The sequence below is a fragment of the Nicotiana tomentosiformis genome, chromosome 3 (genome assembly GCF_000390325.3).
Source record: "Nicotiana tomentosiformis chromosome 3, ASM39032v3, whole genome shotgun sequence".
NCBI classification, from domain to species: Eukaryota; Viridiplantae; Streptophyta; class Magnoliopsida; order Solanales; family Solanaceae; genus Nicotiana; species Nicotiana tomentosiformis.
In genome coordinates this window covers 111431530-111455347 of record NC_090814.1, presented here as the reverse complement: position 1 = coordinate 111455347, position 23818 = coordinate 111431530, and the positions used below count along the sequence as shown (strand labels likewise).

The window sequence follows — 23818 nt, the reverse complement described above, 5'->3', positions numbered from 1 at the left end:
TACCACTATTATCCTTATCCCCACGGTGAGCGCCAAACTGTTTACCCCAAAATTGGGTAACAATTAAATTTATATGTGGTTTTAAGGATATGTGATTTAATCTAACACGAACAATTAAGAATATCAAATAAATGAGTTAGAAGTGATATAAACGTTCAAACCAGTTGCAATACTATGATCAAGTCTGAATTTAGATTGATAAATGACCTCGTCCTCGGTCAGATCCTCGATTCAAATCCAGTCGTGAATGAAGAACATAACACCTAGCGCCACGGTCCGGCAAGCCTCCCATGACCCCTTGGACGCGCCCCGTGGCGTCCCGGCAAGCCTCCCAACGCCTAGCGCCACGGTCGGCCCCGTGGTCTCGGCAGCGCCAAGTGACAAGCGAGCATGCGCCTCTGTCGCCCCACCGATAATCAGTGCCAGCGCCCAGCGGCTGGCGAATTCCATCAGCGTCGCGCGCACCGACAATGTCGCGCGCGCAGACCCAATGCCAAGCACCAGCGCCCCGCCGCTAGCAGATTCAAATAGTGCCGCGCGCGCCCACAACAATGCGCGCGCAGACCCTGATGCTCAAGACAAAGTTGCTGCCATCGGACTTGCTTCCATAGAAGACTAAGTCCTTTTCATTGTAATTATAGAGTAGTTTTACTTCATTCATTTTCAGTGTGCTTCTACAGCTTTCTTAGGTCAACTCATGTAACTTTGGTTTATTTTTTTAAGCATTATTAAGGGGGACCAAAGCATTCAAACATTCAAGCATTCAAACAATTCTCTGTACTGGTGTCTCTCCCCCCCGACACCGCATTCCGCATTGCATCTTGTAATAGCTTTCATCATCATCAATACAATCATCAGCTTTCATCATCAATTGCTCATTTTTCGCGGCTCAATTGCTCACGACATTGGTTTTCCCGTACGGCACTGACAATCTAGTCTAGCGTACGGCGAGGACCTCGGTTGGCGCATAGCAACCGCACTGACATCGGTTGCTTAGCCTTACGTCGCCCTTCCAAGGAATTTCAGGAAGGCGCCGCGTAACAGTTACAATGTGTCTTACAAAAGAAAAACTTCTCTTTTATAAAGTATGAGAGTTTCATCTCTAGTATAAGTCTAAAAAAGGTAAAACTCTTCACTTCCCATAAAAAAAAAAAAAAAAAAAAAAAGGCAAAACTTTAACATATATGCATGTACATATTCACACAGATGAATATATAAACTTGAGAATTATGCCCAGTTACTTGGGATTACCAAACTTTATTTTTCTTTCATTTTTTGGCTTAGTGTCCTTTATGAGTTGTACCTTAAGTAATCCATCAAGAATACTACTTACCAAATAATACATGGGAAAGGTTATTGTTCTCCATGTACTCATAAACTAGTAAAAGTTGGTTTCGTTCAACACATCCGTAGAGTCGAATGAAATTTGGGTGACGTAAACCTGACATCATGCCTATTAATACTTCATTTACAAATTCATGGTTCCCTTGTCTTGACTTGGATGAAAGCTGCTTGACAGCAATTATAGTACCATCCGCTAGTGTACCCTGAGCATTAACAAAAAATGGATGAAGTTCATAGATGATTTGCGATATTAATCAATTAGGAATTCCACAGGGAGGTGTAAGAAGGAAGAAGTATGAGATTTCTTATGCATATTCACCATTTAGACAGATCCAAATCCACCTTCACCAAGCTTACTTGCAGCATCAAAGTTACTTGTGGTAGCTTTAATTTGTCTGAAAGTAAATACACCAGTTTACAGATCTAGTCCTCTTAATTCTACACAACAGTACAAGAACATGTTTAGAATGTTAGTTTACCACAAGATAAATAAAAGAAAATTTTACCTCGAAAAGCATACAAAAAGTAACGGAGAGTTTGCACTTTCAAACCCATAACCGCCACCCTTGTCTTTCCCACACTTTAACTAGTGAAAGCATGAATTATGTTTAATGTGGCGGGGAAGTCTTCCCTATATGTTGTGGTTTCCCTAGAAAATTTTAATTACACCTAGTATTTCATAAGTTATAACGATTCCAGTGCACTTCAATTTGCAAAAACCACTCCAGTTGTCACTTGATTTTGCAACTTCAAGAATTACACAGAATGTAACAGATGAAGGTTTTAGATGCAGCGTTAGTCATTAACTAATGGAGAAAAAGAGAGTGGAAAGCAACTAGAGGAAATGGCATTGTATTGAGGGGTTCATCCTATTAGCTTATATTTTGGGTTTATCTACACTTGTTGTGTATGGAAACACCCTCATTTGGATTCTTTCTACTTACCATATTGGTGGAAGGAAGGAAGTACTTGCTTGTACGCTAAATACTTATGCAACTCCAAGTAGAAGGACCAACTATAAGTGCACTGACCCCGAGTCTTTCAAAGTTGACAGTCAGTATTTTTCAAGGCTATTGCAATTGGACACAAGGTTTAACATCAGATATGTAATGATAATGAATGTAACACAGAATATTGAATTTGCCAAATTGCATGTGAAACTACTTGCAATGCTTGTATAGTTTTCAATTGCCAAATATATTCAGGAATTACTCCAGAAAGGTTGCAGTTTCTCAATATCATGAATCCGATGATAGTACAGCATTCAGAAGAGATCCATCAAAATTTAGATGCCAATGTTAATTGGCATTAACTACTAAGTAACTTACAGTATCACTAGGCCTGTCATGTTAATTGGAGGAGGAAATTCCTGCATTGGTCCATTTATGTCGCTAATCCTCCTGAACAGGAGACTCAACATTAGAAGTCTTCACAATGTAATGAGATCCATAAACTAAAATAAAGAAGCAGATTAGTGATCTCAATATTTCAGAGTTCCGTACTCACAGGTCGGTTAGTATATTGAGGAGAGATATGCCTGATGGAATGGGACCCTCTAGACGGGAGGCATGCTGCTCTCTTCATTGATTATCCAAAATAAGTAATAAATACTTGAGATTACAAAATCATTGTGCTAGCAAAGATATCTCAAGATCCTCTGGCATAAGAAGAGAGATTCTTACAATTTTGCAAGTTGTTTCCAATTCTGTATAAAATCTGGAATTGGCTCACTGAGATTGTTATCACTTATCCTACTGCATTATGAAACAAAATAGTGTCAAAAAAAGTTTTTAGATGCTAGCTAAATGGATAATGGAAGAACCATGTGCTTACAAATCTATTGAATTTACAAGTCCAGACAGTGATGTTGGCTTAGCTCTCCCTCCAGTTGGTTGGAGGACAATAGCCTGAAACTGTGATCCATTGCATATTCAGGAATTTAAATCACAACTCATGTCCAAAGGCCCAAAAGAGAAAAAGGAAAAGAACGGTCTTACAGTGTCTTTAAGTTTATCAGTTTTCCTACTTCAGGAAGAATAATGCCTGAGAATTGGTTCCCTGCGAAGTTGCTGATGAAAGATTGACATATAGATTCGTGCACTGCTGACTTTTTGGGAAAATAATTGAAAAACATGAAAAACAGAAACAGAAAATGAGATGATTCTTATTGTAATGAAGAAGAGCATGTCCAACACTGCATCAAGGGGAAAAAAAAACTGTAGCATAAAAGCTGGTAAGCTTGCATTGATCATATAAGAAAGACAATTTTATTAACTTAGAAATACAACAACAACAACAAACCGAGTAGTTTCCCACAAGTGGGGTCGGGGAGGGTAAGATGTACCCAGTAGTTTCTAATAATTTTATTAATTTAGAAATGATTGTGCAAAAATATTATTTTTAAAAAAGCTATTTTCCAAAAGCTGTCCAAACAGCTACATCAGCAATGAAGAAAAGAAATCAGATCAGATAATCAATATTTGATACATACATATAGGTAAGGTTGATAATGTTTCCCAGTTCCTTCGGCATTTCTCCTGACAACCGGTTCACAAGAACAGAGCTGGATAAAACATTTGCAGTTACAATTGATGATTGAGAACATCCATAACAGCTGGTTTAGTAAGATAATAGATGAGGCTTACATAGAGTTTATCTGGGTTGACGACCATTCGGCTGGTATACTACCACTGAGGTAATTGTATGCAAAATCACTGAAATTCGAGAAAAGTTGAACTCAGTTAATGGTGTTCATCAACATTTGGGCATTGAATAAGATTCTAATGGGATATAAAAGGAATGTGATAATGGAATTCAAAAGGTGCTTACATTGGTTGAATCTAAGGAACCTTTACCAGTTCAGGTGGAAGAACTCCAGGAAGACTTATGCCCTTAAGAGTACTGCATAAGTAATTTCAAGAGTCAACAATGTAATTTAATTATCTAAAATAGTTTGAATAAGATATTATACTCACTTAGATAAAACGAAACCAAGTACAGTCACAACAGAAAGCATCAATAGGAACCGCTCTATGATGGTGATGTAAATCACTACTTTTTACTCAAGTGAAAAAGCCAATGATGTCAAGCTGCAATTCATACATCTCAGGAAGCCTAAGATTTAATCAAATATAATACAATCTCAATCCATAAAGATAAAAGAGGTCTTCGGCAAAGGCACAGCTTATATATGGCAGAATGAAACTCCCTCCATTCTTTTTGTTTGATCAGTAATTTCCTCCTATAATCTTGTTTCTTTTAATTGTCCGAGAATATATATATATATATATATAAGGATGTTGTGAAGATGTAGGAAATGGATACAACTTAATTAAACATGGTTATGGGTTCTCTAGCAGTAAAGACAAGACATCAGTAACTTAGAACTTAGTAGCTGTATTCTCTAAATCATCTATGCTGCTCTTCAAACAACACGAAGTACTAAAGAACTGAAATCGAGCAAGAGGACGAAAGATTACATAGCTACTACGTGGCAGAGAGTATCCTTTCCTATACTGCAGTTGCATTTAACATCAGTTTCGGACCAACTTGGTCAATCAGTTGTCACTCTGACTGCTTCAATCTGGCACAATTCACCATTGAACTTCCAGAGTGTCGCTCCCATTGTAACGGCAATTTGTTCTAGAATGTCAACAGAGACAAATTGCCAAAAGAAGATGTCAAACAACAGATTGTTGGTAAATGATGCAAACCTTAGTAGCAAGACAATTCAAAGTGGAGATAACTGCAAGTCTAATGCAAAGGCAGGAAGCAGAATTCCTACATTTGCTCAGCACCAGCATAAACCCCAAAATATGACCAAACAAAATTCATTTTCAAACACTGCAAACCCCACTTCCCCACCAACAATTTGGAATTGGTGAGCAATTTGCTAGAAAAACCTCTAATATCCCTTTTTAATATATTCTCATCCTGTAATTGACCCCATAAGGTTCAACATTTTTGAGTTAGGCTATAGAGTTGCAGAAAGTTCCCCTAGCAAACTTGCAGAATCCATGTGAAATTCTGCATCATTTAAAGAACCAAATTCACCAGATTGTATTAATTCCTAACATAATAGTACTAAATTTCCAGCCTTTTCTTTTTTGTAAGTCCAAAACTTCAAGCCCTAAGTAAGATTCTATCTCAAGGAAGCTTTTTTAAGTAACGCAGTGCAATTGAATTATGACGGCCCACAAAATCCTTACTCCAACAAGATACTATCGTTAGAGTCATTTAAAGACTAGTATCACTTCACAGCAAAACTAACAGTGATACTGCTCAAACCTAGTCCTCCCAAAATCATGTAAAAAATGTACTGCGAACCAAAAAACTCAACTTTTTCTTTTAGCATACAAAATTTTAACAGGTCCTAGCCTTCTACAGTTCTACTCTTTTAGAGACTCATATTGATATTTTCTCAATAAACTTTGCTGAATAGGTGGGTGAAAAAGTAATAAGCTCAGTATTTCAGAATTCTTGATTTATTGCACAACTTTGTAGACTGTAGTTAAATCTCACCCCAGCTCAACAACTATAAAAAAGGAGCAAGAATTTACCTTCTTTTTGGGCAACTCTTGACTCACCCAAATTTAACAACATGAAGTAGTTCACTGCAAGAATCCGTGAAAGAACACCTATTTTTGCAGGCAACATTTTTTTTCAAGCTCCAAACATGTACATGTGGTGCGGGTTAGAGAGTTCACGGTGCAGGTCGGGCGGGTTCAATTTTTTTTAAAAAGAATTTCATGCGGGTCGGATAAAGAAAAGATAAAATCCAAGTCTAAAGACCTAAAACGCTAAAAGCTACTGAACTAAAACGTAAGAACGTAAAAGCTAGAATCAAATGTTCTTTCTGCCTCTCTCAAATCTCATCTCTCAAAACTCAATCTCAATCTCAATCTTAATCTCTGACTGACGAACTCAAGCTGCACCACAGGTCCACAGTAGAAGCTTTCTCCTTTCGTGGGACAATCTCATCTCTCCATCCCTGGTACACTCTCACTTTTCACTTAATTTTAAAGATTACGGACATCAGATAACACTTTCTTTCTCTCTTTTCTTTCTTTTTGGATAAGATTCGAACTTAATTTTGAATCTTAGCCTTGCAAGTTATGAATTCTATTGAGTTTTTGTTTTTCTATCCTTCCCCTGCTTCCTGAGTTCTTGTAATGTTATCTGTCATTATTGCTATTTTGGATTAATTATTGGCTGTTTGTTGAATGGTTTTTAATAGAAGTTATTTTAGATTTTCAATACTTGTTGTGATAAAACTTTCAGGTAAATATGAACAATTAAGTCACCGGACAACCATTTGTGATTTACTGCCTTGGATCATTGATGACTGCATATGAGAGTTACTGGTTTCTATTCAATTCATTCTATTTAGGAAAACAGTGATGTTTGTCCTTAAATTCGCTTTAGTTTTATTTTGGTCTTTCTGTTATTTGCCACTAGCACATTTGAACTTCAATTAAAAAATATGTGCTATTTAGTCTAATCACCTAGTGAAGCTAATGTTTATGCATTGGTGATGTGAGACTGGCGTATATATTATAGTAAGTTAAAGCTAACAAGTACAGATTGTTAGAAAAATAAAATTGTTACTTCAATACTGGCATTGTAATTATAAGATGCTCCATCAACTCTATGTTCTCATAAAGGAACCAAAAATAGTTTGTAAGAAACACAACTTTAATTTATAATAGACAGCTACATGAAAATTTGAAAATATGAGGTAACATAGAATTACTCCATATGCACAAAAGTGAGTGGAGTTAGCGTCAACGAAAGAAGAAAAATCAAGAAAAATTGCATAAAATTTCTCTAAAATGAAAATATAATGCATCGTAATATGGTATCTTTTGATAATATTCTAAAATTAGAAAAAATTTAAAAATATTATGCGGGGCGGGTTTAAAAACAGTAAATAATTTTTTGGGGGTGGGGCTGGTTGAAGTCTTCGCGGGTTTACCCCGCAACCGCACCGCTCCGCCTCGTTTAACAAACAACAACAACAAACCCAGTATAATCCCACATAGTGGGATTTGGGGAGGGTAGTATGTACGCAGACCTTACCCTACCTTGCGGAGATAGAGAGGTTGTTCCAATAAGACCCTCGGCTCAGTAAAGTATAAGCACCACATTAATAAAAAGAAAAACAAGTGACAGAAGCGAGAAGCCATGTAAAAGCATGATAAGTAACAACAAGATAGTAGGAAGACCAAAATGAGCCCCGCACTGGTTGCCATCCCTAAATTTATGTTGACTAAGAATAATTGGACATGATGAAGAATAGAGCATATTTTACAGTAAGATACACATGCATACCAACCAGCTAGTTGGAGTGTTGTCGTTTCTAACCCAAAAGATATTAGTACTAACACATTCCTGTGACTTGGGATTTGAAATGACTTGGGCTTGTAATTTGAATATTACATGGCCCAATCTTACAATAATTACTGTTTATTTTCGTACTTCAGCTTTACTCTGAAAATAAGATTGGTATGGACTATCCGCTTCCACTGGATAAAGAAAGCTTTTTCATTTTTCCTCCCAAATGGACATTTGAGTGAATATAGGTATCTTATTAGTTGTAGAAGATAATAAGTAGAGTATTGTTTATTAGAAGTAGACTCTATGTTGAGTTTGTTTTAGTGCATTGGCTCTAATAAAAGAATTTATCTTTAATTTACCGAGATTATTGATTTGTTAGAGAGAAGAGTCTAATTTTGGTTTGTTGTCAGAACATAGATGGACTGCAGAATTCTATCATTGAATAGGTCCTGTAGCTTGGCTAGTAATCTTCGGGCCATTCCTACACGCAATACTGTATATTATCGGAAATGTTCTTATCTGCCTGCAGGTATTACTTTCAGTAATTCCTTTTGCAATAAGTTAATAGACCAATGAAATTGTTATTTAGCATTTTTACACATGAAATTTTTCCATCAATTGCTTGTAGTTGTTCTTATTAGTGAAAACCATCACAAAGTGCTATACTTTAAATTAAATGTGTCTTCGTAGGGATTTACTGTTGGGTTAATGTGTCATGTTGTTTTTGATGGTTATTAACAGGGTTATTTCATAAGTCAATTAGGTGCTCGATGAAGTCATATAGGTTATCAGAGCTTAGCAGTTCTGAGGTTGACAGCCTCAAAGCTCGTCCACGCATTGATTTCTCCTCCATTTTCAACATAGTGAGTTTATAGTGCTTTTTGAACTAATTTGTATTTTCCTTTTTCCTTCTAATTACTTACTTTTCAGTTTAATCAAGTAGACTTATTTTGAATGTTGAATGAATCGCATCAGGTTCAACCCATTGTTGATGATGTCCGTAATAGAGGTGATGCAGCAGTTAAAGAGTTAGTGCCTGTTTGATATTATGCCTTAGTTGCAGTGTTTGGTTCATCAACAATTCTTACCCTGTAGCTGTTATGTGAAAATTCCCTTATTTTCCGCCTTCCTTACCATAAGAATGCAGAACATGTGTTTACCTTTAACGATTTAAGGGGGAATTTAAGGGGGGAAAATAGAATGCGGAACATGTGTTATTGATCCACATCAAAGGCCAAAGATATGCTCCAAATGGAGGTGTTAGACTGTATAATATTAATGAATAGTGTAAAGGGCATCTCTCCTAACATATTATATTGTAGAAAACTATGTTAGGTTCTCATTCCTCTTGCATGGACCAAAATGATCTAAATATTAATTGACATTAAGATGAGCTTTATCACATATTCACACTCCACATTTCAATCTCTGATCCAGTGCTCTTAAAAGCGAAAAGAAGCGACAAGGTTTCGTATAGCAGATCCAACTTGGTGACCTTTGTGTCTTTGCAACTATAAACCTAAACATAAAATATGATTCTATTGTGCCTATTATCAGATGCTCTCTCTCCCTCTCTTTTTTTAATTCGTTTGGGAAACATTGTACCAACATTTCAAACTACTTCCCGTTGTATCGACTTTTTAGATATGCTTTTATTAATTAAAGCTAATAATCTAGTTTCAACCAAAGATGAAGGTTTGCTACCGTGCTTTTGCAGCTTGTTTTTACTCTTTCTGTAATTGATTCTTATCAACTTTAGTTGCCACTTTTTTAATTTGCTGGACAAACTAAGTTCAAACTTTCAAACCTTCATACTATCCCTAAGTTTAGATTAAATAGTTATAGAACTTACAAAAATCTTCAGTTTTTTTTCTCCTTGTCGGCTTGTCCATCACTTATCATTCTTTAAGAGTTAATAGTTCCGTTTGAAAGTAAAAGATGCCACTATAGAAAAGTTAACCTGTCTTTTTGTCTTGATGTTACTTTGGTATGATGTCTATAACTTCCTGGGCAGTTACACGTCGCGGTTTGACAAAGTTGTACTGGATAAGATAGTTGAAGATGTCAATGAACTTCCAGATCCTGAGGTATATATTTAAATACACATTTTCTAATTGATGAGGGGGATGGGGATTAAAGAGTGACATTTTAGAGTTTGAATTATGTTTAGGATTTTTTTGTCCCCTTTCCTATTCCTCTTTCTTTAATTTTTGTCTTGAAAGACAATTGACTTCAGTTTGTCTTATTTCCAATCTAACTGCTTCTTCCTTTGACTCAGCTTGATTCAGCTGTTCGAGAAGCATTTGATGTGGCATATAACAACATATATGCCTTTCATGCTGCTCAAAAGCCTGTTGAGAAAGTTGTGGAGAACATGCATGTAGGTTATGGATATTGTATAGGATTGATCTCAGTTGTGTGGGTTTGTTTAGCAGCATTGTGTTGGCACTCTTACTTCTCCTTTAACTTCCATAGTTCCTACTTTGTCAGGGTGTCAGATGTAAACGTGTGGCTAGGAGCATTGCCTCTGTAGGGCTTTATGTTCCTGGTGGAACTGCTATTTTACCTTCTACAGCTCTGATGCTTTCAGTTGTACGGTGATTCAATTTTCCATGTTAATTTCATGCTCTCGTTAATCATTTCTTTCAATGCTAATTCCCTGAGTACAAAATAATCAATTTTTCCCTTTGGCCAGCCAGCACAAATTGCTGGGTGTAAAACTGTTGTACTTGCAACTCCACCGTCTCGGGATGGCAGTATTTGCAAGGTATTTGTTTACAATCTCACTTTGTTGGTATAAGTTTAAGTATCAATGGCCATTTATTTGGATGCATTTCTTGTAGGAAGTGCTTTATTGTGCCAAGAAAGCAGGTGTGACCCACATCCTTAAAGCTGGAGGTGCTCAGGTATAAGATGATATGCTTCCGTGGTCTTGCGTTCATGAGTGGACATTGCATCTGACTCATTTCACTTAATTTCTTACTTTTTTTCCGAATTTAAACTTTTTACTTCATGGTCCATTTACTGTGACTTTTTAAAATCCACAGGCAATTTCTGCTATGGCCTGGGGCACTGAATCCTGCCCAAAGGTACAACTTTCACCTTAAAAGTTGAAGCCTGCATATTGTATCATACAAGCACTAGTATACTTCTATTGCTTTGCTGAGTTTACGCACACAACACAGAATAAATGTTATTAACATGAGTACTTTCAGGCAATTAATCCTGGCTTAAGTAGACGTGCATGTATTATTTATAGAGTACTCTTGCAATGGCACACAAATAATGAACCTTCATATAGATGATCCTAATTAGTTTAGGATTGAGGCATAGTTGTTTTATTCATGCAAAAAGTATAACTTTAATAATTGGACAAGGGTTGATGGAAAAGAAACTATGCATCCCTTTCTTCTATTCATTTTTCCTTTAAAACATGATGTCTTTGCTATTGCTTCAAATAGGGAAGGTGATGTCTAAGCATGTGCTGATTTGATATTACTAAAGGAACCAATCTCGCTTCAGGCCTTTGGTTTAGTGATAAGGACACAACCGTGAAGTGTGGGTTAGGTGCATGTTACGAGTTCGAACCATGTTATTGACTGAAGTCTGGTATTTCGGTAGAAGCAGGGTGTATGGATGAGTCCATACTTCCCTTATTTTCAAACCTGTGAGCCCAATTGGATGGGTTAGATAACTCACTGGAGATTTCTCGGTTAGGAGGCCCAAATAGGACTGAGAATAGAAAGAGGGCAAAGATTTTCTATAGAAAAGATAACATGGACTTAGTTTCTTAACTATTTTCTTAAAAGAAGTTTTGTGATACTTGACTGAAAATTTATATTTTTATAATGATTGCAATCACTAATCAGAATATATATCAAGTAAGATCCCCCTGTATACAGTGAATGTTAATCCTTATTGGTTCATTGGCTATATTTCTTACAATGGAAAGTAATTATGGCATGTTTTAGCAGACACATTGCATCTGTTCCTTGTACGTCTGTAAGGCTACTGCCCTGGTTGTCCTTGAAACCTGTGGTTAACTTGTAGATATCTTAATGAAGTGGGTTTTCTTTCATATTGGCCTTTGGATTTTTGTTTTCCTAAATATGGCAAACTCTCCTTTTCTTTCATTGATAATATATAAAGGGGAAGAATTATATATGTTACCATCTATGCCAGGTTGAGAAGATATATGGGCCTGGGAATCAGTATGTCACCGCTGCAAAAATGATTCTGCAGGTATTGGTTTCAAGTAAGAGGCAATCTTAGGTTGATATTAGCAATGTAAATAAATTTCACTTGAAACAAATATGCTGCCAAAAGACTATTTTCCTCGCCTCTAGTTGTCTTTTGCTAAGTAGTATTCTCTCTCAACAGAACAGCGAAGCTATGGTTTCAATCGACATGCCGGCTGGGCCTTCAGAAGTCCTTGTTATAGCTGACAAGCATTCCAGTCCTATCCATGTGGCAGCAGATTTACTTTCACAGGTATTAGCTCCACTTTTCACTGCTTGATTAAGTTTTCATTCCTACATTCTGTGTCTGAATCTGGTGCTCTTGTTATTTCACATTGGTAGTGCTTATGTCTCTTCTGAGACCAAAATAGGAAGATTTAATGTTTTCGGAGTGAAGGAGATTAACTGTTAACACAGGCTGAACTGAAACTTACAATAATTCCCGTCATTCATTGAGGCAAAAGCTTATCACCTCTAATGCAATTTTCAGGCAGAGCATGGGCCAGATAGCCAAGTCGTACTGGTTATTGCCGGGGATGGTGTTGATCTATATGCTATTCAAGAGGAAATAAGGAAGCAGTGCCAAGCCCTTCCAAGGGAAGAAATTGCACTTCAGGCACTTAGCCACAGCTTCACTGTGTTAGCACAGGATATGCTTGAGGTATGTTTGTCGATCTTGGCTGGCAGCAATTTGCATACAGTTTGATGTATGCTTGCTGTCATTATATAATTCTGCCTGAAACATATTTAAAAAAACTGAATTATCATTAACGTGAACACAATTTCCTTATAAATTTCTGTCAGCTATAGCCTTTATCTCGTGGACTTAAATCACGACCTTTTTCAGGCAATTTCCTTCTCAAACATGTATGCACCTGAGCATCTGATAATCAATGTGAATGAAGCTGAGAAGTGGGAAAGTTTAATTGAGAATGCAGGTACTTTAAATCTCTGTGTTTGCTAAGTTTTACCTTACTTTTCCATTTAGCATATCTACTCTTCTGTTAGTTTGTTTTGGCAATTGGGGCTGCTGATTGTGATGTATCCATGAAATATTTTCCTCAAGCTTCTCTTGATTTTAGCAATGTTAAAGTGTGATATACAGTGGGTAATATATTCATCTTTATTCTTCTTATCTTTATATTCCTTTGAGTGAGTTTTCTGTCCTGCCCTTTGTGATCCTCCATATAACACAACTTTTCCATACAATTTAACAGCATTTTTACCAGAGATTTCTGTTTCATTTTCTATTTTCCCTTGTCTTCATCATCCAGGTGGTTAATACTTTAGTCTTGTGGTATTTTTTGTCTATTGACGTCTTTAATCTCTATGCCTAATTTTAGTGGTTTAAGGGTGTGTATGTGTATTGAACACGTAATGTTATTATCTCAGCTCTTGACTGTATAAGGTTGATAGTTTCTTCCCTTTTATTCCTTTAAACTGTATGATTAGCTCTGCAAGATGTCAAATAGAAGGTTCAGGTTCGCTGGCCATTGGCAAGGCGGACAAGTTTCTTCACTAGTGATCTATGCCATCTCCTTTTCCGGTAGGGAGTTGAATATACCGTCATTTTTCTATTAGATGACGTAGTTGACTAGCCTTCTGTTTTCTTCTTTGGCATGGTTATTTCAGTCCGCTTGGGTTCCTAGGAGAAGCTCTTAACATATTTCACTACTGATGGTGGCTGGAACCTAAGTTGCTCCGACATGGCAGTTTAGGTGCCGCACCCGTGTCAACACGACACTAGTGTGGGCAGTGTTTTGAAAAGCGAGCGTTTCGTCGCTTTAAGCGAGAAGCGAGGCGAAGCGAGAAGCTGTCGCTTTTTCCTTACCGAGGCGACACGACCAGCAGAAGCGATCGCTTCAGCCAAGAAAGCGAGAAGCGACCCAGAAGCGAAAAGCGCAGAAGCGAGCGCTTCTGCCCAAAGGGGTCATTTTGAAAAAAAAAAAAGTTTGGGTCTTTGTTTTTGTTATACAAAACAGACCCAAAGTGAAAAGACCTTTCTTTGTCTTGCCAAAAATTGAACGTTAGCAGCAGCAGCAGCCAACTAGGGTTCCAGCCTCCGGGTAATTTTTCTTCTTTTATTCTTCTTTCTTCTTCTTCTTTTCTCCTTTTCTCTTCTCTTTTTTAGTTTTTCTCGTCCAGTGTCTGCGCTAGGGTTCTTCTTCTTTTCTCCTTTTCTCTTCTCTTTTTTAGTTTTTCTCGTCCAGTGTCTGCGCTAGGGTAGGCGTTGGTTCTTCCCCCCCTCCCTTTATTCTTCTTATTTATTAATTTTAATATGTATTTTAGTTTGTAAAATTAATTATTATATATATGTTATATTTTCAGTTTATTTGATTTGTTTAAGGTGTATTTCAGTTTATAAAAATAATTATTATATATATGTTATATTTTCAGTTTATTTGATTAATTTTATATGTATTTCAGTTTATAAAATTATATATATATATTAATTATTATATATATATATGTTATATTTTCAGTTTATTTGATTTTTTTAATGTGTATTTCAGTTTATAAAATTAATTATTATATATATGTTATATTTTCAGTTTATTTGATTTTTTAATGTGTATTTCAGTTTATAAAATTAATTATTATATATATATATATATATACATATATGTTATATTTTCAGTTTATTTGATTAATATTATATGTATTTTTAGTTTATAAAATTAATTATTATATATATGTTATTTTTCAGTTATTTTCATTAATTTTATATGCATTTTCAGTTTATAAAATTAATTATTATATATATGTTATATTTTCAGTTTATTTGATTAATTTTATATGTATTTTCAGTTTATTTGATTATGTATTTTCTTATATTAATAGGGATTTAAAAATGTCCCAAAGTTTTTAAATTGAATTTTGTGATTATTTATATTGTGTCTTTGCAAGGTTTACATTATGTTTTTTTAAAATTGCGCTTCACTTCAATGAAGCGTGCGCTTCGCTTTGCGCTTCGCTTTTGAAGCGAGGCAAGTCCCTGTCGCTTTTTTGCGCTTCTCGCTCTCAAAAACACTGAGTGTGGGTGTGGGTTTGGGATCCGTACCGGATTTGGTCAAACGATTTTGGGTACTTTGACCATAACGGACGGAAAAATTCGAGACGAGATACAATTTGATTCCCAAAATCAGAACCAAAAGTAGAGTAAATTTGAAGAAAATAGCATATCTTATCTAGAAAATCAATCATTTACTAATCTACAACTTGAGAATAAAAAATAAATCACACTTTACAAGCTATACGTAAGTATTCCACAAAATTTCAAAAGATAATTTTATATTTTTATTTTTTTGAAATAATTTTAGCCAGATCCCCGCACCGTATCCGTACTAGGATCCGTATCCCCGAATCTTACAATTTACATCTCGAAGGATTTGACCTCTAGATCCGCACCCGTGTCGGACGCCCGCACCCGTGTCCAAGCAACTTAGGCTGGAACTGCTGGTTCCATTTGTAATATGGTTCTTATGATAGCTATGGCATATTTTTTTTACTTCTGGGCTTAAAGAAATCTGGATTTACAACGTTTAAGGTAAGGCAAAAAAACAAAAGTACTCCCTGCAGTACTCAACTTCCACACACTAATAACCTAACTACATCAGAAAGAAGGCTCCTCTTTTTATATGGCTTACAGTTAGCTGAAAGTATATTTTATTGAGGGAGCCTGGTTTTTCAGACAGACAGATCTATATTTCAATTCTTGAGAGATTGGACAATGCTACTTCCTCAAGTTAAAAGTGACAGACTTCCATTTCTCCACAAAAAAAAAAGGTGATAGACTTAGCAAGTATTATATAAGCAAACTCATTTATTATAAAATCAACTGTATGTTCATTGTTGTTAAAACCGGAGAACAATCTCAAAATATCAAGAGAAATTTCAGAAACTAGAAGAGGGTATGATGAATATTGAATTACTGACCTTTCGATCTGTGTTTTTGTGTGTGTCTATTTGTGTAACTTTGTTTGTTCCCCTTACGACGTTGACACACTACCAAACACCAACTATTTGTGTTGATCAGTGGTGACAATTGCTTTTTCCAGAACTTCTTTATCAAAGTGGTTTGTCTGACTTGTGGAAGCTGTCTAATGTTTGTCCCGACTTGGGCTCTTTAGTATACAGCTCAAAAATATGCATGTTCATGTGTTATTTCTGAAGTCTTCTGTGTTCATATAGATACCGGGAAAGTTAGGTTGTAGGTTCATATTTTACCATCAATAGCAACTTACTGCTAATCAATCATGTCTCTCTTTGGCAAATCTAACTTATAAATAATCTACTCTGAATACTTGCAGGTTCTGTATTTATGGGACAGTGGACACCTGAGAGTATAGGAGATTATGCAAGTGGAACTAACCATGTTCTGCCAACTTACGGGTATGCACGTATGTATGGTGGGGTCTCTTTAGACTCTTTCTTGAAATACATTACCGTGCAGTCTTTGACAGAAGAAGGGCTGAGGAATCTTGGCCCCTACGTGGAGAAAATGGCCGAAGTTGAGGGTTTGGATGCCCACAAGAGGGCTGTAACCCTCAGACTGCAGGACATAGAAGCGAGGCAAGTATCACACTCAAGATGATACCATATGTGGATTCCATTTGTATTCGTAAAAGAATAAATATTGAGCAATTCAAATCTAAGGCAGTTTATAGTTTGTTGCGGCTTGAGCTCTATATTTCCTGCACTCTGATTTTTATCCTTAAAGTGTTGAACTGAAAGCACACCTGGAAGACAAACGGTAATGGGTACCAATGGATGAGCGAGTTCATCTGCTGTATTTGTTGGAATAAATTTAAACCAGATATCTTTAAAGATGTTTTCATCAAATCTAGCAGTACCAGATTTGACAGTTGTATCTTAATTGGGCTTTTGCCATGTTTTGTAACAAAAGTTGTAAACTTGTAATGTTTTGATTAGATGTAATTATAGTGGTGACAAAAGGTTGCTTTTGCTACAGATAATGAAGAGCTAAAGTCTCTGATATCATTTATTAGTAATTCTTATCTTGTAATTGCTTGAATTTTAATATCATTCAATATTAGTAACGTTTACTCATTATTCAATTGAATTAAAAGAGAAAGATGTAAAATTCAAGTCATGCATTTTGTTGAAATTGAATCATAGACTCGTGCATGTTTAGATTCAACAAAAGGGGTCTTGCTTCACCCTCTTAAAGACTTGAACCTCTTTTAGTTCATACTCCAGTCTAAATTACCTTCCCAAATTCCAAGTCAGTAAAGCACGTACAGATTCCTAAGTGGACGGTCCAAGACTCCAAGTCGTCTATTTGCACTAAATTAGGGGCACCTACTCAAAGTGTACATTGGGAAGCAATATTGAAACTTGATACAACATAACACCTTGGAATGTAGTGATTTTTTAGATATCCCGGTATCTGAAAGACATTATCCTTATTGTTATAAAATATAACTCAAAGTAACAATATGAAATAAGGAAAAACAAGTTAAGAAATATATGGAGAAAGAGAAAAGAGATTCTTATTTCTTCTTTAATTGTGTGTATTTTCCTATCTATTACAAGGCCTTTATATAAGCATGAAAAGTGAAGAAAATATGTCATTGAATATGTCATTAAACATAGAAAATATGTCATTAAGCATTTGAGATGAAGATCATGGAAGAAGAGTAGACATCCACCATAATTTGATATTTCTTATAACACTCCCCCTTGGATGTCCATAGATAATGTACCTCGTTAAAATCTTATTAGGAAAAAAAAATCTTAGTGAAGGAAAAAGAGTACACATGTTTAGGAATACGCTTTTTGGTTACCTCATTAAAAACCTTATAAAGAAAATCCAGTGGGACAAAACCTTGTAAGGAAAAAAGAGTACACCGCATATTAACTCCCCCCGATAAGAGCGTCAATTCACATCTTTGAGCATTCGCATCCCAATATTGTACACTAGTTTCTCGAAGGTTGACGTCGGTAGAGATTTGGTGAACAAATTAGCCATATTATCACTTGAACGGATCTGTTGCACACTGATATCACCATTCTTTTGAAGATCATGCCTTTTATGAATCCTCCCTTCAATTGAGCTATGCATGCTGCATTGTCTTCATATAAAATTGTGGGTAGTTTGTCACACTTCAAACCACATTTGTCTCGAATAATATGTATTACAGACCTCAACCATACACATTCTCGACTTGCTTCATGAATAGCAATTATTTCAGCATGATTAGATGAAGTAGCTACAATTGATTGTTTAGTCGATCGCCAAGATATTGCAGTGCCTCCACATGTAAACACATAACCTATTTGAGATCAAGCCTTGTGTGGGTCAGATAAATACCCAGTATCGGCATAACCAATAAGATCGGGACTAAAATCATTGCCATAAAATAAACCCATATCGGTAGTCCCTTTTAGATACCGCAATATGTGTTTGATTCCATTCCAATGTCTCTTTGTAGGAGCAGAGCTATATCTTGCTAAGACATTAACTGAAAAAGTTATGTCAGGCCTTGTAGTGTTAGCAAGATACATTAGTGCACCAATTGCACTAAGATATGGTACTTCAGTACCAAGAAACTCTTCATTCTTTTCTTGAGGTCGGAACGGGTCCTTATTCACATCAAGTGATCGAATAACCATCGGAGTACTTAATGGATATGCTTCATCCATGTAAAACTGTTTCAATACCTTTTCTATGTAGGCAAATTGATGAACAAAAATCTCGTCTGCCAAATGTTCAATTTGTAAACCGAGACATAATTTTGTCTTTTCGAGATCTTTCATCTCGAATTCCTTCTTCAAATAATAAATTTCCTTTTGGAGTTATGTAGGAGTTACAATAAGGTTTATGTCATCAACATATACGGCAAGTACAACAAACTCCGATGTTATTTTCTTTATAAAAACACATGGACAAATGACATCATTTATATAACCTTCCTTTAATAAATATTCACTAAGGCGGTTATACCACATTCTTACTGATTTCTTTAGAACATACAAAGATCTTTGCAATTTGATTGAAAATATTTCCCTAGACTTTGAATTATGTGCGTCAAGCATTTTAAATCCCTCAGAAATTTTCATGTATATCTCATTATCAAGTGAGCCGTAAAGGTAAGTTGTAACCACATCCATTAAATGCATGTCAAGATTTTCATGGGCATCAAAACTAATGAGATAACAGAACGTTATAGCATCCATAACAGGAGAATACGTCTCTTCATAATTGACGCCAGACCTTTGTGAAAATCCTTGTGCAACAAAGCGTGCCTTATATCTTTGTACCTCATTTTTCTCATTCCTTTTACGTACAAAGACTCATTTATAGCCAAGAGTCTTAACACCATTAGGTTTTTGGATTACATGCCCAAATATTTCACGTTTCGCAAGTGAATCCAACTCATATTGGATTGCTTCTTGCCATTTTGGCCAATCACGTCTTTGTCGACATTCTCCAACAGATTGAGGTTCAAGATCCTCATTATCTTGCATAATACTATATGAAACATTGTATGCAAAGACATAATTGTTACAACCCATGTTTTCGTACGTACGAGTACGTCGTAAGTCAATTGATGTAAGCTCAGAAATAAAATCATATTTGAAAAGTTTACAAATTAAGTTAATCATATTACCTCTGAGGTTACAAATATTGAAGGTCATGAACAACAAGTACAAAGATGATTGGAAGGTTCAGAAGCTAAAGGAATTGAAAAAAAAATGTTTCGTCGAAAGTCGACAAATTGGGAATGTTATAACATGTAATTTTGGAGTGAGACCAGGGTGTTTAAATTGATAAAGAGGTTATGTTATTAGTTATGTTAGTCGTACGATAGTCGTGTGTTGTGTTTTAAAGTCAAGCGAGTGGTGGAACAAAAGTCGATGAAAGTCATCACAAGTTACGTTCATAAGTTTTACTGAAACTTTGGGTCAAATGTAACTGCCATTTTCTCCCAATATATGTAGAGTTATGAGGTGTTACACTCATAAAATTAAATATCTATTAGTCTATTTTTCAACTCATTAAAACGTTTGTCAATACGATATCGGAGTAGAGAGATATGGGCATTTTTCCGAGACTGCGCAAACTGTCACCTACTTGCTTAAACGAGAATCCAAAACTGGGCATGTTCGGGTCGTCCAAAAATGGGCCAGTTCGGGTCGTTCAAAGAGGCATTTTTAAAGGCCTATTCCCTTCATATATTAGGATGATAATAGGGTAAAATAATCAGACTTAATCTCTGCAAAACTCCACCCAAAAATTTCTCCCAAAACCCCAATTGATTTTCTCTCCCTTTCAAGTTTTAATTGGAGGTAAAGCCTAGAGTTTGAAGAACCAAGATAGGATCCGAGTTATCCAACAAATAAGGTAAGTTTACTGCTCTCTTTCATCCATTTTTTTCTGTTGTAGATACATAGTAAGTCGTTTTATATTTGTAAGAACTCAAGGGACGGTAATCGGAAGCCGTGAGTTCGAGTTATTCACTTGTAGCGGACTGTTTTATGGACTGTTTTGTGGTGCTGTTGGGCTGCGTGTTTTACTACTATTTTGTAGAGTTTTGGAGGAGTAAGGGTGTGGAGAAACACCACATAAATACAGGATGTTGAGCTGGTCGTTCGTCGTAACATTTTCGGGTTCTTGACACTACTACGGTGGTCGTTTTGTGTATGAGAGATTGGGGTATGTTGGGTTGTTTTATAGTATTGTGTGGTGTTCATAAGGTTGGAAAATAATGTATATATATGTTATTATTGTTATTTTTGGTGTTGTTGGTGTCATCTTGAATTTGGAGGAAGTAAGGATTATAGGGGAGATGTTGTCCGTTTTAATACAAAATAAGCTTGTTGTGCATTAGTTGAACCTTTCGTAATTTAATGATAGTATTATTATCGTTGTTGTATATTAAGGTAAGAACATGCGAGTTCAAGTTGGTGATTGAAAAGATTGTGATAAGGTATGTTAAGGCTAATCCCTTCCTTCATTTTGGCATGATCCCGTAGCTACATGTGTTAATAATGAGACATAAAGAGAAGTTCGTATTCATGAATTTATTCACATTATTCTAGTCTTATAAGTTACAGTATTATTCCTTATCGAGACTCTATATTCAATTTAGTATTGTCTTCTTCCAGTCAAGAGAGCAGAGGGCCTATACATATACAGTATAACAGTATTTTCACCACCATCGAGCTATAATCGGTGGGCAGGCCCCTATTGGGCAACCTCTGATCAGATGGTAAGTTATATACCGAGCCTACTGTGGTCGAGCGCCTATGAGCGAGCCTACTACGGCAGGGCAGTTACACATACCGAGCCTTATTGGGTCGGACATCTATTTTACATACTATATGGAGAGAGTTGAGCCAGTATCAGCAGGTAAGCATATCTTCAGATTATTTTTGACTCCCAGTTACATTCAGTTATTATATCATCAGTTCAGTTTCAGCTTTCAGTTATTTTGTTGCCTTACATACTCAGTACATTATTTGTACTAACGTCCCTTTGCTGGGGACACTGCATTTCATGCTTGCAGGTCCTGATAGACAGCTGGATAGACCTTCCCAGTAGACAGAGTCAAATATCAACTTGGTTGGTAAGCTCCACTTCCCCGGAGTTACCAGGTCTAGACCTTGGAGTCCGTTTTATATATATACAGGTTTGATGAGTAGGTCGAGACCCTGTCCCGACCATGGTACAGTTCAACTATCTCTAGAGACTTGTAGACAAGTCCTGTATAGTTTGTTTATTAGTAGATGTTCATGGCGGCCTCGTCACCTGCACATTTATATATATATATATATATATATATATAAATATAAATTTATATGAGTTTTTGGGCATGTTTACCCCTCAGATGAGAGAGACGATATTTTTAGATGATTCAAAATATGGCCTCATCGGCCTAGGTTGAGGTTTACCCCTCTAGAGTTCACAGTTACAGAGTGGTACGCTCGGGCCGAATATGGTACCGGGTGCCGGCCACACCCCTTCAGGTTTGGGGCGTGACAATAATCCACCACTATATTCAATTGATTCAAATTTATCTCAATATTGATAGTTCCTTATTTTCTTGAGTCTCAGGCTCAATGATATCCTCATGAATCTTAGGATTGGTTAAATCATGGGTTTCTTTATGAGACCCTTTCGTAGTGTCATTTTGATCATTTATTTTCCTTTTTCTAAGATTTCGATCCTTAGAACCCAATGGCCTACCAAGTTTTAGGCGTGCTTTTGACTCATTATCTATGACATTAGAAGATTGTCCAACAGAGACATCAATACGGATTGGAACATTCTCTGCAGGATATGTGATTTCGTTATCCTTTTCAGATCCATAAATGCATCTGGCATTTGATTTGCTATTTTCTGCAAATGGATAATCTTTTGCACCTCTTTTTCACAAATAGAGGCATGTGGATCAAGATAAGACAATGATGTATTTTTTCACAAAACTTCACGTTTGGTTTCAATAATTTCTCCCCCTAATTTTGGAAAAAATGCCTCATCGAATCGACAATCTGCAAATTGAGCAGTGAACAAATCTCCCGTTAATGTTTCAAGGTAGCGAATAATGGAGGGCGATTCAAACCCAACATATATTCCTAACCTTCTTTGGGGACCCATCTTGGTGCGATATGGCGGTGCTACAGGCACATATACAGCGCATCCAAAAATTCTTAGATAGGATATATTAAGTTCATGACCCAAAACTAATTGCACCGGGGAATATTTATGATAATTTGTCGGTCTGAGACGAATTAGCATTGCTGCATGCAAAATAGCATGACCTCAAACTGAAGTGGGTAACTTGGTTTTCATGAGTAATGGTCTTGCTATCAATTGCATATTGTTTAATCAAATATTCTGCAAGGCCATTTGAGTGTGAACATGAGATACAAAATGTTTCACTTTTATCCCAATTGATAAGCAATAATTATTAAATGCTTGGGATAAAAACTCAGTGGCATTATCAAGTCTGATAGACTTAATCGGATTATTGGAAAATTGTGTCCGTAATCGGATTATCTGTACCATTAATTTTGCAAATGTCAGGTTGCGAGATGACAATAGGCATACATGAGACCATCTAGAAGATGCATCTATTAAGACCATAAAATATCTAAACGACCCACTGGGTGGGTGAATAAGTCCACAAATATCCCCTTGTATATGTTCCAAAAATGCAGGGGACTCAATCCCAACCTTTATTGGTGATGGTCTAATAATCAACTTGCCTTGATAACAAGAAGTGCAAGAAAATTCATTATTTAAAAAAATCTTTAAATTCTTTAATGGATACTCATTTGAGTTCTCTATAATTCGTCTCATCATAATTGATCTGGAATGTCCCAATCGATCATGCCAAGTAAAAAAGAATTGGAATTAGTAACCTTTTGGTTTACGATAGAATGTGCCTCAATTGCACTAATTCTTGTCCAATACAAGCCACGAGATAAAGATGGGAACTTCTAATAACTCTTTTCTGGAAAGTAACATTCTGGGTAACGATGAGATATTCGAGATTATTCTCATCTATTGTCTCAATATGAAATTCATTTCGGCGGATATCTTTAAAACTCAACAAGTTCCTCTTGGACTTGGAGGAAAATATTGCATTTTTTATGATAAGTATTTTTCCCTTAGGCAGAGTTATAGTAGCTCTTCCAGAACCTTCAATTAATTTTGTACTACCATATATTCATCAACATCTGTATGGTGAATATCTCTTTTAAAGAGAAAGTTATACCATTATGGTCATGGTCAAAATCAGATGCAAAATTTATTTCTTGCATTATTGTTATCCTTTAATATTCACATTGCCAAAATATTTTAGCGTACAATAGGTACGTGACCAATGACCATTCATGCCATAATAATGGCATTATTCTCTTATTTCATC

The 23818-nt window shown here is 36.0% G+C and overlaps 1 protein-coding gene and 1 long non-coding RNA gene across 10 annotated transcripts; one reads left to right on the top strand and one right to left on the bottom strand.

Moving 5' to 3' along the window:
* Nucleotides 1-1227: 1227 nt before the first annotated feature.
* On the bottom strand, nucleotides 1228-6057 carry LOC104085591 (uncharacterized). 2 transcript variants are annotated; one of them, XR_683885.3, is made up of 12 exons: nucleotides 5904-6057; nucleotides 4824-4986; nucleotides 4174-4245; nucleotides 3990-4058; nucleotides 3836-3907; nucleotides 3342-3451; nucleotides 3178-3257; nucleotides 3027-3098; nucleotides 2851-2922; nucleotides 2673-2744; nucleotides 1664-1782; nucleotides 1228-1547 (listed from the first exon to the last, which is right to left on the bottom strand). It is a non-coding gene; the product is annotated as an uncharacterized lncRNA (long non-coding RNA). The 2 variants fall into 2 exon arrangements; XR_683886.3 differs by having other exon boundaries at nucleotides 1664-1739.
* A 71-nt stretch (nucleotides 6058-6128) lies between these two features.
* LOC104085592 (histidinol dehydrogenase, chloroplastic-like) lies at nucleotides 6129-16930 on the top strand. 8 transcript variants are annotated; one of them, XM_070197453.1, is made up of 16 exons: nucleotides 6129-6337; nucleotides 6625-6700; nucleotides 8091-8209; nucleotides 8422-8543; nucleotides 8656-8708; nucleotides 9695-9767; nucleotides 9959-10060; nucleotides 10171-10272; nucleotides 10376-10447; nucleotides 10524-10586; nucleotides 10728-10769; nucleotides 11863-11922; nucleotides 12061-12171; nucleotides 12409-12579; nucleotides 12766-12856; nucleotides 16229-16930. In XM_070197453.1, the coding sequence occupies exons 3-16, from the start codon at nucleotides 8098-8100 to the stop codon at nucleotides 16510-16512; spliced, it is 1458 nt and encodes a 485-aa protein (XP_070053554.1). In that variant the 5' UTR covers nucleotides 6129-6337; nucleotides 6625-6700; nucleotides 8091-8097; the 3' UTR covers nucleotides 16513-16930. The 8 variants fall into 8 exon arrangements, 7 of the variants coding, with proteins under 7 accessions (XP_070053554.1, XP_009587960.1, XP_009587961.1 ...); XM_009589665.4 differs by having other exon boundaries at nucleotides 6625-6707; XM_033653253.2 differs by lacking the exon at nucleotides 6625-6700 and having other exon boundaries at nucleotides 6148-6165; nucleotides 6284-6337.
* Nucleotides 16931-23818: the final 6888 nt, after the last annotated feature.

What these genes read in the sequence shown, in the direction of transcription:
- LOC104085592 (XM_009589666.4), top strand. Translation starts at nt 8,098, where the DNA reads ATGGACTGCAGAATTCTATCATTGAATAGGTCCTGTAGCTTGGCTAGT. An exon ending in TCTCCTCCATTTTCAACATA is followed by an intron (nt 8,544 to 8,655) that starts GTGAGTTTATAG and finishes GAATCGCATCAG; the next exon opens with GTTCAACCCATTGTTGATGA. An exon ending in TTAAAGCTGGAGGTGCTCAG is followed by an intron (nt 10,587 to 10,727) that starts GTATAAGATGAT and finishes TAAAATCCACAG; the next exon opens with GCAATTTCTGCTATGGCCTG.